The sequence below is a fragment of the Sinocyclocheilus anshuiensis genome, unplaced genomic scaffold (assembly GCF_001515605.1).
Source record: "Sinocyclocheilus anshuiensis isolate Anshui unplaced genomic scaffold, SAMN03320099.WGS_v1.1 scaffold87, whole genome shotgun sequence".
In the NCBI taxonomy this organism is placed as follows: domain Eukaryota; kingdom Metazoa; phylum Chordata; class Actinopteri; order Cypriniformes; family Cyprinidae; genus Sinocyclocheilus; species Sinocyclocheilus anshuiensis.
Window position 1 is genome coordinate 886,265 of NW_015549609.1, and position 18,532 is coordinate 904,796.

Sequence of the window (18,532 nt, forward strand, 5' to 3'; positions counted from 1 at the left end):
ATTAATCGAACTTCTAATCGCGATTACAATTACGGATGCCACAATTACGTAATCGTTCAAATCGGCAATTAATCGTTCAAAGTCCACTTATGTTATTCTACGCGCTTAAGATGCGTTTTTTTTTCTTTCTACGTTATCTTAAGGGTTTTTCCCGTTATTTTAATTTTAGTTTTAGTATAACATTATAATAAAATTCATATTTTTACTTTTTTATAATTTAAAGAAGAAACAAATCCGATGTATAGTTGACATTTAAGGCTTAATACTATATAAAAGCACTAAACGTTTTTCAGTTAGAGTGTTTTCAGCTTGTTTATTTTCATATAAAAATACGGCATGCAGTTGCATCAAAAAATGGTATAAACATTATTCAATGTAAATTGTGATAATCGTAATTAATAATCGCAATTACAATTTCAAGGGAATAATCGACAATTATGATTTTTGTCGTAATCGTGCAGCCGAGCAGCTTTCTGTTGGTCAGTGCGGTGAATGTGCATTACCAATTGGAAAATTAGCAAAATGTACGTCCATTTACGTGGATTCCTATTAAAATGACTGAATTTCGTCCACAAAAATTCAACGAACCAGTGATGATTCGACCATAAGACTCAAATCTTTCGAATTTGTTCACCAAAAAGATTCGTTTAGTAGCCCTTACTGCATGTTACACCAGTAATTGCCGACAAGTGAATCTTTTTCTGTGTTATAAGTTATTCACTTGTTGTTCCAAAGAAGAGTATCTTACAGCACCAAAGATATTTTGAAGAATGTTGGCAACCAAACAATTGACGGTAGCCATTGACTTCCATAGTATTTTTTCCCTATCCTGTGTAAGTCAATGGCTGCCGTCAAATGTTAGGTTGCCAACATTCTTCAAAATACTTTCTTTTGTGCTCAATAGAAGAAAGAAACTCGGAAAGGTTTGGAACAACTTGAGGGTGAGTAATGACAGAATTTTCATTTTTGTGTGAACTATCCCTTTAAGTCAGTGAAAACTTGGAATTGTGTGTATATTTGACTTTCAATATAAATTTTATTGATCATTTATTGTAATATATTTAGTTTGGAGCATCATGTCTAATCTCACATGGGATAAGATTTGTGGAGCTTACAAAATTAGCTTAGTAGTAAGTCAATAATAATCATAATCAAGCATTTATTCTTAAAATATTTTCAAGTGAGTGCTTTATTTATCCACCAATTTTCCTACCAATACAAAAACTGCATAACATTACGAAGAGCATTGGTTCATCGATTCATATCCGTCATAACATTCTCAAACCTGGCCTTGTAATAGTTGATAGACAACAGACAGCCGCAGACTATATGATTCATAATAATATAAATAAATATATTTATGAAGATGGTTATGACATTCACAGATTTAGGTCATGATGTGGGCTGTCTTCATTCACACATCAAGATCATCATCTGGATCCTCCTCGTCAAAGTCGTCGTTGGCATCGGGCTCGTACACGATCCTCCCGGAGCCAGGAGTCGGCTTCAGAAGAGCTGATTTTCTGCGGATTGCAGCATGAAAGACTCGGTTTCTCAGACGTGAAAATCAGTTTGGCAAAAAGCAATTATTTTTAAAATAACTTCTGATCTTTTAGATAAAATAAGCATTATATATAAACTAATTATTTACAACCAGTGTTGCTATTGTTGACTAAATCTAAACGTATTAAAAAAAAATTTCATTACCTGAAATAAAGTGAAATCAAATCGAAATGTTACATACAATTAAATACAATCATTATTAAAATGAAATATTAAAAACTTAAACTTAAGTAATTAGAAAGGTTGCCCTGGCAACTAACTGAAATAAAAGAAAAACTTAAATAAAAATAAAGTACTAAAATTCTTAAAACTGAAATAAATTTAAAGCTAAATAGAAAAATTTTAAAGCAAAAGCTAAAAAAAAAAAGACAAAATCATAGAAAACTACAAAAGCTTCAACTAAAATTAAAATGAAAACTGAAAAGAAAAAAAGAAAAGCTAAAGTGATATAAATGTGATAGAAAAGCAAAATATGAATAAAAACTATAAGAGTAAATAATACTAAAACAACACTGTTTATAACAGTTGGGGTCTAAAATTGAAATAAAATTAAAGCTAAACAGAAATATAAAAAAACTACATCTAATAAAAATGGCAAAAGCACATCAAATTACTAAAATGTTAACTAAAATTAAAAAAAGAAAGAAAAGCAAATTCTAATTATTAATAGAAACTATAATAGTATATCAATAATACTAAAACAACACTGTTTACAACAACTGAGGTCTATAATGAAATAAAAGCTAAGCTGAAATATTAAAAAAAACTCAAACTAATTAAAAAAAATGACAAAGCACATAAAATTACTAAAATTTCAACTAAAATTAAAATACTATAATAATATATCAATAATACTAAAACAACACTGTTTACAACAATTGGGGTCTAAAATGAAATAAAAGCTAAACTGAACTAAAACTAATAAAAAAAATGACAAAAGTACATAAAATTACGAAAATTTCAACTAAAATTAAAAAGAAAAAAAGTAAAAAAAGAAAAATAATTCAAAATATTAATAAAAACTATAATAGTATATAAATTATACTAAAACATCACTGTTTAGGAGAATTGAGGTCTCTTACTTTTCTTGGCTAAATACAAACGGCAGTGCCACTTTCTGCTTGGCTTTTCTCTCCTCCTCAGACAGACGCAGATTGAAAGTCAAGTTTGATGTTGGATCAGCCTGATCAGATCACAATAAAAGACAAACAGTTACAACGCAAAACCTCCAGCTAAAGGTGCTCGGAAAACCAAAGCGGCTTTGCTCACCTCAGACACATCTCGCTCTTTCTGTGCATGTCCAGGCTGACGTGGTTTGGCCTGTACTGAAAGAGTTGCGTCCACGGACACACTGAAATACTCTTCCTATAAATTAATTTCACAGATAATCAGTTTTATAATCTCATGTTTATTCAGACTAAATCCTCATGTCTTACCTCTTGCATGACTTTGCCTGACTTTGTGCGTCTTGTGGTCTTTGCCACAGAATGGCGTTCATTGTCTGCAGGTGCCACAGAGATAACCGTACTGGCCAAGTGGCACACAATACCCACAATGCCTTGCTGATGCAAGTCTGAATGCAGGAGGCCGATGATAGTTTTAATAACTCCTCCTAGAGGTCAGTGGAAAACACAAACAAGAGCATTAGTTTTCCTAGATCGTACATGTCAAGCCAGTGTTTATAGATTCTGGGGCAAAATGTTTCACCTTTCCTGAGCTCTTGAAGTGTCTGGCAGAAGACAACAGGGTCATGATGTCTTAAAACCATCGAGAGAGAGTCAGCGACAAGTACTGCTGCTTTGGCATGCTGTGTGTCTTTGATGATCTGAGTTATGTGTTGAGAAGCGAACCGCTCGACGGTGAAAGACGATCTGCGCGTCCAGCCGAGGGGATCGGGGAAACCCTTATGAAAATGAAGCCTTTAAACAGATCAGATAAAGCACTTGCATCAACTATAGTTGTTCTCAAAAAGTGTTCAGTGACCCCAGAATAGGCTGCAGGGAAAAAATGGTAAATGCAAATAATAATAATGAAGTAACTTACCATATTGTACACAGTTAGGGTACATACATAGTTAAGGTAGCAAAACAACCAGGATTATAAACTTAAAAAATGTGCATATTTTGGCCTATATTATTCAGTCACTTGATAATATGACTAATATTAATAAACTATAGCTAAAATCGAATACTTTTTCTATTTAAGCCAAAGGAAAACAAAAAATCAATCTGTCACTAGATACTAAAGCTAGTATTAATGAAATATTAATCATTTATATTTACAAAAGTGTACTAAATTTGCAAAATTCATGTGAACAAACAACAGGGAAAATAATGGTAATTGCAAATAATAAAAAGTAACTAACTTTACTGTACACAGTTAGGGGAACAAAACAACCAGGATTATCAACTACTTATTCAGTCAGTTCATAATATGGCTAATATTAATAAAATAACAATACTTTTGCTGTTGTTTATGCACTAGAATGCATAGATATATGTTAATAAAAAAGCAGGGAAATACACAATGGTAAATGCAAATAATAAAACGTTTCAAAATAACCAGGCTGTGCACATTTTGGCACAAATTAATCAACTTCATATTTTGGCACATATTCTTCGGATCCTATGGCTAATATTAATACAACATAATACTTCTGCTGTTGATTGCATACTTACAAAATGTATATTAATAAAGCAGGGGAACCAATGATAAATGCACATAATAAAAAGTAACTAACAATATCGTACATGGTCATGGTAGCAATTTAGCAAAACAACCAGATTTATCAATTTATATCAAAGGCTGTGCATATTTTGTCACAAATTAATCTGTCACTTGATACAATGGCTGATATGAATAAAATATAATACTTTTGCTGTTGTTTATGCACTTACAAAGGTTATGTTAATAAACACAAATGAAAAATAATGGCAAATGTAAATAATAAAAAGTAACTAGTAATATTGTGCATAGCTAAGGAAGGAAAATAACCAACAGGCTTGTTGTGCATATTGTCAAACATTCTTCAGTCACTTGATATTATGGCTAATTTTAATAAAATATAATACTTCTGCTGTTGTTTAACAAAATTAATGTTATTACTTAAAACAAACAAAAAAAAGTTTACTTCTGCATGATGAACTGTTTTGGTGTGGTGTTATATCACCCGATGTCCAATGTAAAACCAGAGTCCTGAAGCAAAACCAGTAGTGCACTATAATATTTATTTAACGATTTTGAATTTTGAAGTGCATCCTAAATCGCAGACTGTCAGTATAATTTAAATGTCATAGTCATACATGTGATGCATGAGCATTCAGGTGTCACCATAGTATCCATAAATAAAGCATGTCTCAATCACAAATCAAGAGTAGCCTATTTTGATTGACCTCACCTCTGCATGCAGCTGCTGTCCAAACCAGCACACACTTCTGTTTCAGGACTCTCAAACCCCAGCACATGGACGTCCTCGCCCCTTTCAAAGATTAAAACACAAATCAAACATCACACAAAGTGTAGCGACATAATGAAAGTCAATTACAACACAGCAGACGCAGACAGCAACTTGCCTCTTCAATGCTGCATTAATAAAACACCCGAGGAGTCCGCGCCCGGAGCACTGCACAGTATCTGAAAACATATCATGAACACATGCAGCGCTGGAGAAAGGTACAGATGCGGTAGGAGTTATTGATGAGACTCACGAGATGATGCTACCTTCAATGAGTATGAATCCTCCTCCAGCCTGTATCACATCCAGCAGCAGCATGACTCAGATCAGCTCACTTTAAGAAGTGCAACATGATGAAATATGACAGACCCAAAATGCCTGGTTATATACAAGAGTTATGGTATATTTCACGATCAACACGAGTATGATTACAGTGAATACTCAATTTCCCAAAAGCACTGCGGCCATTAGAACAGCGGACTGCCTTCTTCTTCTTCTTCTTCTTCTTCTTCTTCTTCTTCTTCTTGATGGTATGGCTGTTTGCAAACTGTTTGCAATGCATCACCGCCACCTATTGTGCTGTAGGTGCTGTAGGTGTTATGTTATGTTATGTTATGTTATGTTATGTTATGTTATGTTATGTTATGTTATGTTATGTTATGTTATACACATTTATTCCACTTCCAGGGGGCAAATATTGCCCAATAATGGAAAAATAATATTTGTTTCTTTCACGATCAACACGAGTAACACGAGTATGAATACTCAATTTCCCAAAAGCACTGCGGCCATTAGAACAGCGGACTGCCTTCTTCTTCTTCTTCTTCTTCTTCTTCTTCTTCTTGATGGTATGGCTGTTTGCAAACTGTTTGCAATGCATCACCGCCACCTATTGTGCTGTAGTATGAACAGGTGTTATGTTATGTTATGTTATGTTATGTTATGTTATGTTATGTTATGTTATGTTATGTTATGTTATATGTTATGTTTATGTTATGTTATATGTTATGTTATGTTATGCTATGCTATGCTATGTTAGGTTAGGTTATGTTATATTATGTTAGGTTAGGTTATGTTATGCTATGCTATGCTATGCTATGCTATGCTATGTTAGGTTACGTTGTATTATATTATATTATATTACATTATGTTATATTATATTGTTACATGTTATGCTATGTTAGGTTAGGTTTTGTTGTATTATATTATATTACATTGTTATATTATAATGTTACATGTTGTGTGTTATGTTATATTACATTATGTTATATTGTATTGTTACATTATATTATGTTATGTTATGTTATGTTATGTTAGGTTAGGTTACGTTGTATTATATTATATTACATTATGTCATATTATATTGTTACATGTTATTTATGTTATGTTATGTTAGTTTAGGTTCTGTTGTATTACATTATATTACATTATGTTATATTATACTGTTACATGTTATGTTATGGTATGTTATGTTATATTACATTATGTTATATTGTATTGTTACATTATATTATGTTATGTTATGTTATGTTAGGTTAGGTTATATTATATTATATTATATTACATTATGTTATATTATATTGTTACATGTTATGTTATGTTATGTTATGTTAGGTTAGGTTAGGTTACGTTGTATTATATTATATTACATTATGTTATATTATATTGTTACATGTTATTTTATGTTATGTTGTGTTGTGTTAGGTTAGGTTAGGTTCTGTTGTATTACATTATATTACGTTATGTTATATTATATTGTTACATGTTATGTTATGTTATGTTAGGTTAGGTTATATTATATTATATTATATTACATTATGTTATATTGTATTGTTACATTATATTATGTTATGTTATGTTATGTTATGTTAGGTTAGGTTATATTATATTATATTATATTACATTATGTTATATTATATTGTTACGTGTTGTGTTGTGTTGTGTTGTGTTAGGTTAGGTTAGGTTCTGTTGTATTACATTATATTACATTATGTTATATTATATTGTTACATGTTATGTTATATTATGTTAGGTTATATTATATTATATTATATTATATTACATTATGTTATATTGTATTGTTACATTATATTATGTTATGTTATGTTATATTATATTGTGTTAGGTTATATTATATTATATTATATTACATTATGTTATATTGTATTGTTACATTATATTATGTTATGTTATGTTAGGTTAGGTTATGTTGTATTATATTATATTATATTGTTACATGTTATGTTATGTTATGTTATGTTATGTTATGTTATGTTATGTTATGTTAGGTTAGGTTACGTTGTATTATATTATATTACATTATGTCATATTATATTGTTACATGTTATTTATGTTATGTTATGTTAGTTTAGGTTCTGTTGTATTACATTATATTACATTATGTTATATTATACTGTTACATGTTATGTTATGGTATGTTATGTTATATTACATTATGTTATATTGTATTGTTACATTATATTATGTTATGTTATGTTATGTTAGGTTAGGTTATATTATATTATATTATATTACATTATGTTATATTGTATTGTTACATTATATTATGTTATGTTATGTTATGTTAGGTTAGGTTAGGTTAATCTGATTTATGTCTCATTAGCATTTCAGATGGGAGGGGTTTAGTTTCTTAGGGGGCGGAGTGGTGTATTATGACATGTTGGTTGACGGACGGGCCAGCTAATCAGCTCTGCTAGTATTCTAGAGACTCTAATCCACTGAACTCATTACTCATCATTCTGTGTTAGAGGTAAGCCTCACAAAGCCATGCGCCAGTAACCCTGTGCACTCGCCCATACCTCCCCTCAGGGTCAATGTCCACATCAGTGCGGATTGTTACATGTTATTTTATGTTATGTTATGTTAGGTTAGGTTCTGTTGTATTACATTATGTTATATTATATTGTTACATGTTATGTTATGTTATGTTAGGTTATATTATATTATATTATATTATATTATATTATATTACATTGTATTGTTACATTATATTATGTTATGTTATGTTATGTTATGTTATGTTATGTTATGTTAGGATATGATTACATTATGTTATATTATATTGTTACATGTTATGTTATGTTATGTTAGGTTATATTATATTATATTATATTATATTATATTACATTATGTTATATTGTATTGTTACATTATATTATGTAATGTTATGTTATATTATATTGTCCAAATAATCTGAGTTAAATCAAACTTGGCTGCAATTTTTGAAAAAGTGTTGATTGTTGTTATCCAACATAAGGGTTTTCTAATCAGGGTCAGGTTTGGAGTTAGTTTAGAGAAAACAAATAATGTAAAAACGTAAAAACAAATATTTTTTATAAATATGATTAAATAAAATAAATACATAAATTGTGAATAACAAAGTATAATAATATAAGAGTAAAATAAAGAAATTAATAAATAATAAAAATGTATTAAAAAATAGATGTAGGAAACAAACAGTATAGCAGTACAATATTATAATGAGTAGAAAAAAAGTAATAATGTAATGTAACAGAAACAAAACATTTTCCAAATATGATTTTACACATATTTATAAAAGAATTTTCACCCTTAAATTGGGTCTTTACACATTAAAATATATAGATGCTGTTTTAGTATTTTAGTATTTGGGGAGCCTGTGGCATCTAAAAGACTGAAAACCCCTTGCTTAACTCATTTGATCCCTTAACCATGATCCCTGTTGTTTTTAGCCTCTAAGTCTGAACATCTCGGTGCAGAGCAAGGATATTTTTATCTTAAAGGCAGTAAAGCCCTTTAAATGTCTGTCTCCTCGAGGCCCAACATAGTGACAGCTCAACATTGCCCTCTATCGATTTTATACAGAACACGGGAGGAAAACAAACAAACAAACAAACAAACAAACAAAAAAAAGTAGTGAAATAATTAAAAATTAACTCCTGTTCACTGAGTTTTGAAAAAAGAAAAATAACTCATATGTGACTGGTTTCCATATAAAATAAATATATAACATAATGTATTAATAAATTAATGTATATTATAGAATATATCATACATAAAATATATTTTATAAAACCCAGTAAAACAATAAACAGCCCATCCCTAAAAAAACTATCCCTAAAATGAGATGTTTCTGCAGAAGTGGACGGGATCGGCTCCTCCGTGACGTCATCAGCGCGCGACGCTGGGCTTCAGTCTGCTGGCCTCCGGAATGGGCAGATTTCACCAGCCCGTGTTTAACCACTGATTTATAGCACGAACTCCACCGAGAGTCTGTATTTTAGCACGTCGTCTACACGATGCCATGCGGAGGTGAGTGTTTTTGTCGCGGGCCGGTTGGAGAAGCGACTGTTTGAGTCTGTGGGAAGAGCGATTAGCCCGTTAGCGGCGCTCCGGAGGAAATCCCAGCCCCTCATTTACTCCTGTTTTAGTTTCAAACGCTTTGACGGACAAAATTAGGTTTAACGGACTAAAACGAACGCACTAAACTCTTTTATACAAACGAAGGGTTATGTTTCCCGTGTGAGATGTCTGGCTAGTGAGGTTACAGGCTTTAATAGCAGCTGGCTAACGCTCGAGTCTTCATGAAAACATCTCTGGTGTCTCTGCTTGTGCCACGATTCACTTCAGCGCGATGTCATTACTCACACTCACTGCTGACACCCAAAACACCTACATCTGCTTTATTGTGTTTTTAAACCGGTCTTATCAGTGCTCTTTAATGTTTTTCGCTTTTCTGTGTCAGTTTAATAGTGTCAGGACAAGGGCGAAGTTTCCGTTTCGTAGAAACTTTTCATGTTTGCATGCTATTCGGTGCCTTCTGTTTGTTCTGAAACTGGCCATTTAAAAAGAGGAATAGTATATTTAGAAGCTGGGAGATTCATTTTTATCCCCCTGGCATGTAGTGTCAGAAATCTACTGTTACTACGAGGCAAGTTTAAGACATTTTATGGGGGTATATTTGGTCTAATCGTATCAAAACAAAGTCTGTCGTGTATTTATGCGATACCTTAAATCAAAGCTGCACTAAACCCGTAAATAGATATGCTTAGATTGAAATATATCAAATTTTAGATATGCTTAGATTGAAATATACCAAATTTTAAATAACACACAAAAATGACAAATTTGCTGTTTTTAATATACAGGACATTGTGGCTCTCAATTTTGGTTATTTAATATTTTCTGATCTGGCAAACATGTGGACCACAGTACATGAGAACTAGTGTCTGTTTCTTTAAGAGAACATGGACAGAATTGGCTCACGCTTCTTCTGTTTCTGCACTTGAATGAGCATTTTCTTTCTCTTTATTAAATCTACCGTGTATGAATCACAGAAGCATCGTGGGCACGATACAGTTAGCCTGGAAGTAATGTATTTCGAGTGCTTTATCTTTTAGGTATAATTCTATTTACTGTTATGACTGTTGCTGCGCTTGTTTTTTTTCTTCTGAGATACAAGGTTAAATGGTATTATTTTATATAATATGCTTTAAAATCTTAAAAGGTTGTGGTATATTATAGTTGATTTACTCGGGGCATAAAATTAGTGATAAAAAAGTAAAATATGATTACAATTTTGTATAATTATCTAAAAATAGAAGTTTACAAAATTCCCCTTTAACTGCATTCATAAAGTTTAATGCTGTTTGTCATGAAGATTTTATTTTGTAGTTTATTTATCTTGTTTTCTAGTATTGAGATAGGCCGGTGTATTTAGGCCAAACTGGAAGGCACATTTGTGGATTTCCTGGGTAGTTTCCAATGGGTTTTTAGAAAAGTGGCTTTTGATTTACGAGAAAAAAAGGGCTGTGGTTAACATTACTCAAAGACTTCCACATTTTGCTCTGTAGTATAAATGACACGCAGTCATATCAATAAAAAAAAACGTGTTGTCAATGTGTTTTTCAAACGACAAGTTTGATCATTTTTAACCAGCTTCGTACTGTTGTGATGTTGGATTTTCAACGTGTCACTCATTAGACTTTTGCTGATTTTAATTTTAGTTTAAGTGCAGTTTTTGTCATTTTTGTTAGTTTGTGTGTGTGTGTTTTAAATATTGCTATTTAACTGTTTTTTTTTTTTTCAGGTTTAGTTATTTTAGTACTTCATTGTAAACTTATCTATTTCAGCTGTCAAGGCAGCATTTCTAATTTTCTACGTTTTTTTTTTATTTCTAATGTTTATTTTTAATTTGCAAAATAAATTTCAAATTTGGGTTATAAGTGTATATTGTCCTGATAATCTGAATTGAATCAAACTCTAATAAATCAGACTAACAATTAAACGGCAATATCTGGGTGCAGGTAACATAGAGAAAGATTACAGTGTTCGTTATTCACAGATACTACCGACATTGCAAAACAAATCTGGTTGAAAATTGTCAGATTTGTCTTTTAAAAATGTGAAATGCAAACTAAATTACTATAAATTACACTATATATACTAAAAATGTATAGTTCTTTTGCACGTTGCTGTAATTAATGTGCCACCTAATTTACACTATTTACTCAAAATTGACCAAAAATATTTGAAATGTATAGAAAAAGTGCAATATATATGTGACGAGGCTGTTTGCAGAGTTTGAAAGGAACCAATGTGACAACCTCAAAACCAGCTGTTTTCTTGGCCTGGCCAACATGTTGAGCACTAGCCTATACACCAGTCGTTTAAAAATATTTAGTTTATACATGATTTCTTTATGCATTTAGGTAAGGTGATGGAAGAGGCCAGCGGGAGGGTTTCAGAGCTGATTCCAGTGGTGCTATTTCCGCGGTTGCCAGGCTTTGTCCCATCCTCTGTTCAGTAACAGCGCCCATTCTCATCCCGAATCACCATGAAGCCAGTCCACGAGCGCAACCAGGAGTGCCTCCCTCCCAAGAAGCGGGACCTCCCTGTTAACAACAACAACAACAACACCTCTATCAACAACAATAACAGCAGTAGCATCAGCGGCGGAGCGGGAGGCAGCGGCAGCATTGGGAGTGCAGGAGGAGGAGGTGAGGATGCCCCATCTTCACAAAGCTCTGGAGCGAGCGGAGAAGGTAGTGGCGAATGGGTGCGAGCCCAGCCGAGCATGCATTATGGGATGGATGGTGGCGAGGGTCTCGTTGGGCTTCCTGTGGATCAGTTTAGCATGCTTTATAAAGTAGCTCTGCCCGCTGGCACCTACTCGCCCACCAGTCTGCACCCCGTTCTTAGCCACATTTCTCCTGCCTACACCGTTCCCTCCCAGGTGTTACAGCACACGAGCGTTCCCTACCCTCCGCTCTGCTACGCCCAGATCCCGCACTCCTCGTTGCAGTTTGTTAGCTCTCCGTACGCAGCTGCAGTTCCCTACGCCGTGCCTCCGGGATTCGTTCCCAGCCCTTTGATACCACCTCAGTCCGCTATTTCCCAGCCGCACTCAGTTTCCCACCTGGTTCCGTATCCATCAGTCATTCAGGAAGGAGTTGCCTCTCCGCAGCAGCAGGTCTCGACCCACGCATACACCAAAATGGGAGTTCCTCTGGTGCTCCCTTCTGATCAAACGGTGACACAAGCGCAGCTTGGGACTGTAGGGATGCTGCCTGCCGGGGAGCTCAGCCCGAGAGCCGTGTACTACCACCCTGCCGTCAGGGGCGTCCAACTGCAAAGAGACCTGCACAGCAGCTCCATGGAGCAGGAGAGGGAGGTGAATGGAGGGGACAGAGAACACGGAGGCAGGGAGAGCCATCAAGATGCAGTTTATTCGGCCAGAAGTGCACGGCTGCTGCAGGCATCTGCACCCGAGCCCCAGCAAGACAAGAGCTTAAAAAACCGCAGGCCGGAAGGCAGAATGTCGCCAGGACAGAGGAGCACACCAGACACTGATCTTGAGGTGAGGGGCAGATAGTTTGCTATAACAAAGCCTAAAAACTATTTGAAAAGGGGAAGTCATTTCAGAGGAAGGGCAAGTTATTACAATATCACCAGGAAAGTGCTTTAAGTAAATAGGACGATGTTTTGATTTCATGTTGATTTAATTTTCCACACACAGGACTATTGTCACTTAAATGTACTGTAGTGAAAATGTTTACCTTTAGCATTTTTTGTAGTATTATTCATTTTGCATTACAAGCAGTTATGAATTTTCTGCATAAATGTGACCTATGCTGAGATCAGATCTTTGTCTAGTTCATGTATCTAGATGAAGCGAACCCAATTAAATGAATAACAAAACATTTTAATTTTTATATTGTAATTTTTAAATGATATAAGAATTAATGTCTTTGCTGGGGGAAATGGAAAGTCCTGTGATGTTGTTTGTTTTCAAAATTAGATTTTGAATCTCAAATTTTCTCAGGTGTGGTTTTAGAATTTTGGATCCAACTGCACCAGTGTAATTTTTGTATTGTATACTATTATGGTATATAGAAATAATTTAAATTCGCTTTCATTTTTATAGTCTAATTTTATTTAGGTTCTAGTAATTTTGTTAGTTTATTTCTATTTATCCTTTCATTATTTTATTTGCGTTTTAGTTTTATTAATTTTTTATTCTTTAACCTAAACTTGATTTATACCAGTTAGTTGCCAAGACAACTATTTAAATTACTGAAGTTTTACGTAACAATAACAACACTGCACTGTACATATAATTTTAAAATTAAATCTTTATGATGCTGTTATTGAACTACCCAGAAGTTGGGTTTTTAAATTAAGACAACCGTTATCTGGTTGCCAATAACAGTTACATCATCCATCCAATCAGTAAGCTTAACTAGGAGTACACCTACTCTCTCAGTATCTTTACAATGTCAGATTTTTCCACAAACTTGATGTAATATTACTTTTTTTTTACATCTGGATCTCCATAGACTACTGTTCTAGTAAATGTCTCCTGCTTCATCACTATTACACTACTACTACTAAAGTTTTGTCAGATTTTTCCACAAACTTGATGTAATATTACTTTTTTTTTTTTTTTTTACATCTGGATCTCCATAGACTACTATTGTAGTAAATGTCTCCTGCTTCATCACTATTACACTACTACTAGAGTTTTGCCTTTTTTGAGGCAATTCTTGTGAGTCAGCACCAGTTACACCACTTCCTTCCTTTATTAGCTGTTCTTTGGGTGTATTAAAGATTGAGTAACTCAGGCTGCTGCTACTTAGAAACAACAGAGATTGTTTTTTGATTTATGGCAAAATCTGTTCTGAGGCCAGTCTCATCTTTAATTTGTCACTTTCCAGTTTGTGGTGTTTTCTAAAAAGCAACTTCCATCCAAATGTACATTCTAAAATAAAATGACACTTTAAATTTGATTCCATTTCAGGTACAGCAGGTGGTTGGACGACTTGCCTCTCCTGTCCACGGCACGAGTCGCAAGGAAGCAGCACATGTCCCTCTCAACCTGTCTCAAAGCTTTCAGAGGGGTCGAGAGACTCAGGGCGAAGTCAGAACACCTTATGCATCAAATCCTGCTGAATCTAGAGCACAGCAGCAGCAGTTCCTTCAACAAGGACATGCCGTTATCTTGGCCAATGGGCAGCCTGTTCTAGTGCCCCTGGACTACCATCACCACCAACAGCAGCAGCAGCAGCATTTCCAATCTAACGATGTGGCTCCTGCTACGTATACAAAAGCCATGGATGCAGCAGCCTGTCTCCCAGAGCGTGCAGTGGCAGAGCTACCTCCCCAACAGGGGCAGCAGCCCTCCCAGCATCTTCCAGCTCCTGGTACTTTCCCACAGGCTCCTTTGCTAGCACCCTCCGGCCCGTCGCACTTCATGAAGGGCGCCATCATACAGTTGGCTACCGGAGAGCTCAAGCGTGTAGAAGATCTGCAGACTCAGGACTTTGTGCGGAGTGCAGAAGTAAGCGGGGGGCTGAAGATTGACTCAAGCATGGTGGTGGACATCCGCGCTAGTCAACAGCGGCTCGGTCTAGTGGCGCTGCATTTCAATGTAGGGGAGCAGCAGAGCAAAGTGACTATAGATGTTCCCCCCGAACACCCCTTTTTCGTTTTTGGACAGGGCTGGTCGTCCTGTAGCCCTGAGCGGACTGCCCAACTGTATGGTCTCACCTGCCACCATCTGCAAGTGGGCGACGTCTGCGTGTCCGTGACACTGCAGCAGCAAGCTGCGTCGCAGCAGAAACCGCCGCAGCAAGTGCAGGCCCGGACTCCCACCAAAGTCAACTCCACGTCAGGAGCCCCACCTCAACCCATGGGCCCTCCTGCGCCCCAACACACCCCTCGGCCACAAAGCCAATTAAAAATTGAGCGCATCCACAGAGAGAGGGACCGGGACAAGGAAGAGCCCATGCAGGTCGGGGGTTTGCGACACAACGACGTACCCCCAAAACCGAATAGGACTTCAGCAGAGCACACTCGGAGCCAGAGCAACTACTATTTGCACACTGAGGGTCATGCTCCACCGGGAGCCGCAGCAGGAGCTTCTTCTGTAGGGGCGTCCCAGAGGCGCTGGTCTGCCCCTGGCTTCCAAAGATACAGCATCAAGAATGAGGAGGGAAGTTTAGCATCAGCTGCCACCTCTGGCTCCTCTCGGCCATCGTTTATCCCTCAAGAGGTCAAGCTATCCATTGAGGGGCGCTCAAACGCCGGGAAGTAGCAGACAAAAGAGATTGTCCATGGGAGCGACGTGTCAGTCGGGCGAACGGATGCGAAAGAGGGAGCGTGGTCAGAGGGAGAGAGAATGTAGCCTCAGAATGTTTGAGATTTTGCACATATTGGAAGATTCCCCCTGCCGCCCCCTTCTGCAGTTCTCTTCGGTTCTGGTCTCAAGCAGAAGACTTTAGTGTCAGGTCATAGTCAGCGTTCGCAATGATCTGCATGGGCAGCTTTATCCGGTAAATCATGTACCAAAGCCTGCGTCGTCTGCGTGTTCCTGTGGGTGAACTATCATGTTTGGCAGTGATCACTTGCGTGAAGGTATCTTGCAGTTCCTCAAGTAGATGTTTATTTCAGAAAGGCCAAGGATAAGAATGGGATACAGCCATAGAGTCTTGACAAGCCTTTACAGTAATAATAATTATATATTTTAAAAAAGGACAAAAAAGGATCGATTGCTTTCTCTCTAAATGTTGACTGTTTCCATTGTTGCCCCGCCAGGCATTTATTGGCTAAGACCTTAAAACTTGGACAGTTTTTAATGCGTCTCTCTCTAGAGGTGTGTTTGTCCTCAATTTCCTACACTGTCCTCCTCTCCCTGTCTCTTCTCAGGGTGCTTCTGCTGAGGAATCCTTTCTAGTCTGGAGTTTGAGAACAGTTGCCCAGTGCCGTCACATCAATCAATTGATCCAACAGTTTTTCTACAATCAGGAACTATTTCCAAATGAAGTCTAGCACGCATCTTAACAGTTGCTTTAACAACTCCTCAGAGGTTTTTAGCAGTGGTTCTGAATCTGCATTCCAATCGTGATCTCTCCTCCTCGACCCATTGGAGTTATCATTTCCCACTAAGGCCGGCCTAGGAAAACCGCCTCTAAATAGTACCTCATGGTTGGAAGCATCCTTCAGTCTGGTTATTAACTTCTTTATTTTGATTTAATCCTACATTGTTGTGCCCTTTTCCTGGAGACACCATGTGGTGTCAGCCAAAATCAGCCCTGCTTGCGAAGCTGAGACCAAATGCAGAACAGGTTCTAGCTGTTTGCAAACGGCCTGTTCCTGTGAAAACGGATGATTGCTCTGGAGCATGCAGGTTTAAATGAAGTCGTCCCATGGAAGCGTTTAGCACACACAAGTGTAGAGTCACTGCTGTTGGGTGTGGACTGACCCTGCTCAGTTATCAAAATCAAAGCAATAGTTGTGTCAGAACACATTTTTCTTGTTTTCTTTTTCTTTTAAATCCCGTGCCAGACAGATTATTCCTTGTATTTTAATTTTTCTATGTGCAGAGACACCTTTTTATCCTTATCCTGCACTTCTCTTGATTTTCTGAGATGATGCAGTTTTACTTTGTGATCATCCTCATTCTAACAGTTACTACAGGAGTTCATTCAAAGCATGCGACTACCCATAAAACAACACCTCTTTCTTTTAGGTAGTTTTTCTTGCTGACCAGTAGTATCTTCAGAGATGACTAATATGAAATCACACATTGAAATGGGGCTTTTCTAAAACACCCACTGATTAGGAAGTTTAGGATCTGCTTTGTTCTTTATAGAAGGCTCTTAGCCCCTTACATTGTGTCCTAACCAGGTATGAAACGATAAGACAAGCGATAAAAGTCATGCTTGAGTTGCAGTTTGTTGCATCTGCAAAAAGCACTAAGCAACAGGACGCTTTGTTTTTCACATTTGTCAGTTTTTATTTTTGTGGTATTGTGCTTGGTAGCTCCGCCAACTATTAAAACCTCATTGGTCCAAATTCATTCCATAGGTTTTGACAGGCTGTGTGATTGTGTCACAGGCATGTTTGCTTTCAGATTGGATGGTCAAATTCACTGGAAACTTGTCACGTCACACCTGGTTAGGACTGGTGTTGAACTTATCTTGAAACCGCTCTTCTCTGGAAAGAGCTTCGTTAATAGAGTTTTTATGGTTTCTTCTTTGGTTTTTGTAACTGGTGAACTCTTGTACAGTATTGCGTTCTATCTCTCTTCTTGGCAATATTACCCACGAGTGATGTTTAAAACTTGTACTGCAGGTCTTGTATTGCACAGATAAGTTCAATCGATTTACGTTGACTCTTTAATGGAAATCAGATATGTGTTTTATTGTTTTTTTTTCTTTTAATAATGAAGGGAAAATGTTTGTGTTGTTTTGAAGTATTCAGTTTTGTTGGTGGTTTTTGGCTCATGAGAAACTGACAGGCAAGGATGACACTGTTTACACATTAGCCAAGAGAAAATGCTGCAGTTTCACTTTTTGTAGTTACTGAACATTTTCAGATGGATGAAATCATGACTTAAGTGCAATTAGACCAAATATTATAAACATTAGGAAGCTCATGTTTTATTTCAAAACAGCATTCCAGAAAGAGCCTGACATTCCCATTTTTTGTTGTTGTTGTTTTTGTAGTTTCTCTTTTTCCCTCTCAATATTTTGATGCCACTTCCTTGTCAGATGCAAATTTTTATTTCCATTTGGCCCAAGTTCTTTCATGAGACCTTTGATATTTCTCTGCATTGTTGGCTCTTGGCATTGCTGGGCTGTCTGAGTTTGGACCAGGATTCAGGTTTTGGCCTCTTGCTATCACTCAAGTCTTTAAGAGAAGAGTTTTTTTTTTTTTTTTTTTAGGTAAGAAATAATATATTTTTTATATAAATGTAGCACTAGCATTGGACCGGTTAGATTTCGACTTCCTTCAAACTGCATCAACCTCAACGATACCACATTTCTGTGAAGTTCTTAAACCTCTGATGTTAAAGAGAAGAAATTCGGTATGGTATAAACAAGGGTCGTCGCTTGAATTCACAGGACTCATGACTAGGGCTGTCACTAACGATTATCTTGGTAATCGAGTAATCTGTCGATTATTCTAACGATTAATCGAGTATTCTGATATATTTTTTAGGTTTTTTTAATA

The 18,532-nt window shown here is 35.9% G+C and overlaps 2 protein-coding genes across 2 annotated transcripts; one reads left to right on the forward strand and one right to left on the reverse strand.

Annotated features, from left to right (window-relative positions):
- Positions 1–1,160: 1,160 nt before the first annotated feature.
- On the reverse strand, positions 1,161–5,545 carry LOC107659114 (elongator complex protein 5-like). Its single transcript, XM_016447940.1, has 8 exons — positions 5,284–5,545; positions 5,136–5,196; positions 4,961–5,041; positions 3,271–3,482; positions 3,000–3,175; positions 2,833–2,928; positions 2,646–2,746; positions 1,161–1,523 (listed from the first exon to the last, which is right to left on the reverse strand). Exons 1-8 carry the CDS (start codon positions 5,333–5,335, stop codon positions 1,415–1,417), a joined length of 888 nt encoding a protein of 295 aa, XP_016303426.1. The 5' UTR covers positions 5,336–5,545; the 3' UTR covers positions 1,161–1,414.
- A 3,676-nt stretch (positions 5,546–9,221) lies between these two features.
- LOC107659133 (ataxin 1-like) lies at positions 9,222–16,064 on the forward strand. The gene is made up of 3 exons (XM_016447966.1): positions 9,222–9,328; positions 11,728–12,875; positions 14,316–16,064. The coding sequence occupies exons 2-3, from the start codon at positions 11,853–11,855 to the stop codon at positions 15,609–15,611; spliced, it is 2,319 nt and encodes a 772-aa protein (XP_016303452.1). The 5' UTR covers positions 9,222–9,328; positions 11,728–11,852; the 3' UTR covers positions 15,612–16,064.
- The last annotated feature ends 2,468 nt before the right edge of the window (positions 16,065–18,532 follow it).

Excerpts from the sequence above, each read along its gene's own strand:
- LOC107659114 (XM_016447940.1), bottom strand. The coding sequence starts at position 5,335 with ATGCTGCTGCTGGATGTGATACAGGCTGGAGGAGGATTCATACTCATT. Across the intron at positions 5,042-5,135 it reads ATTAATGCAGCATTGAAGAG|GGGCGAGGACGTCCATGTGC; the intron begins GCAAGTTGCTGT and ends AATCTTTGAAAG. Across the intron at positions 2,747-2,832 it reads AAGAGCGAGATGTGTCTGAG|GCTGATCCAACATCAAACTT; the intron begins GTGAGCAAAGCC and ends TGATCTGATCAG.
- LOC107659133 (XM_016447966.1), top strand. The coding sequence starts at position 11,853 with ATGAAGCCAGTCCACGAGCGCAACCAGGAGTGCCTCCCTCCCAAGAAG. Across the intron at positions 12,876-14,315 it reads CACCAGACACTGATCTTGAG|GTACAGCAGGTGGTTGGACG; the intron begins GTGAGGGGCAGA and ends ATTCCATTTCAG.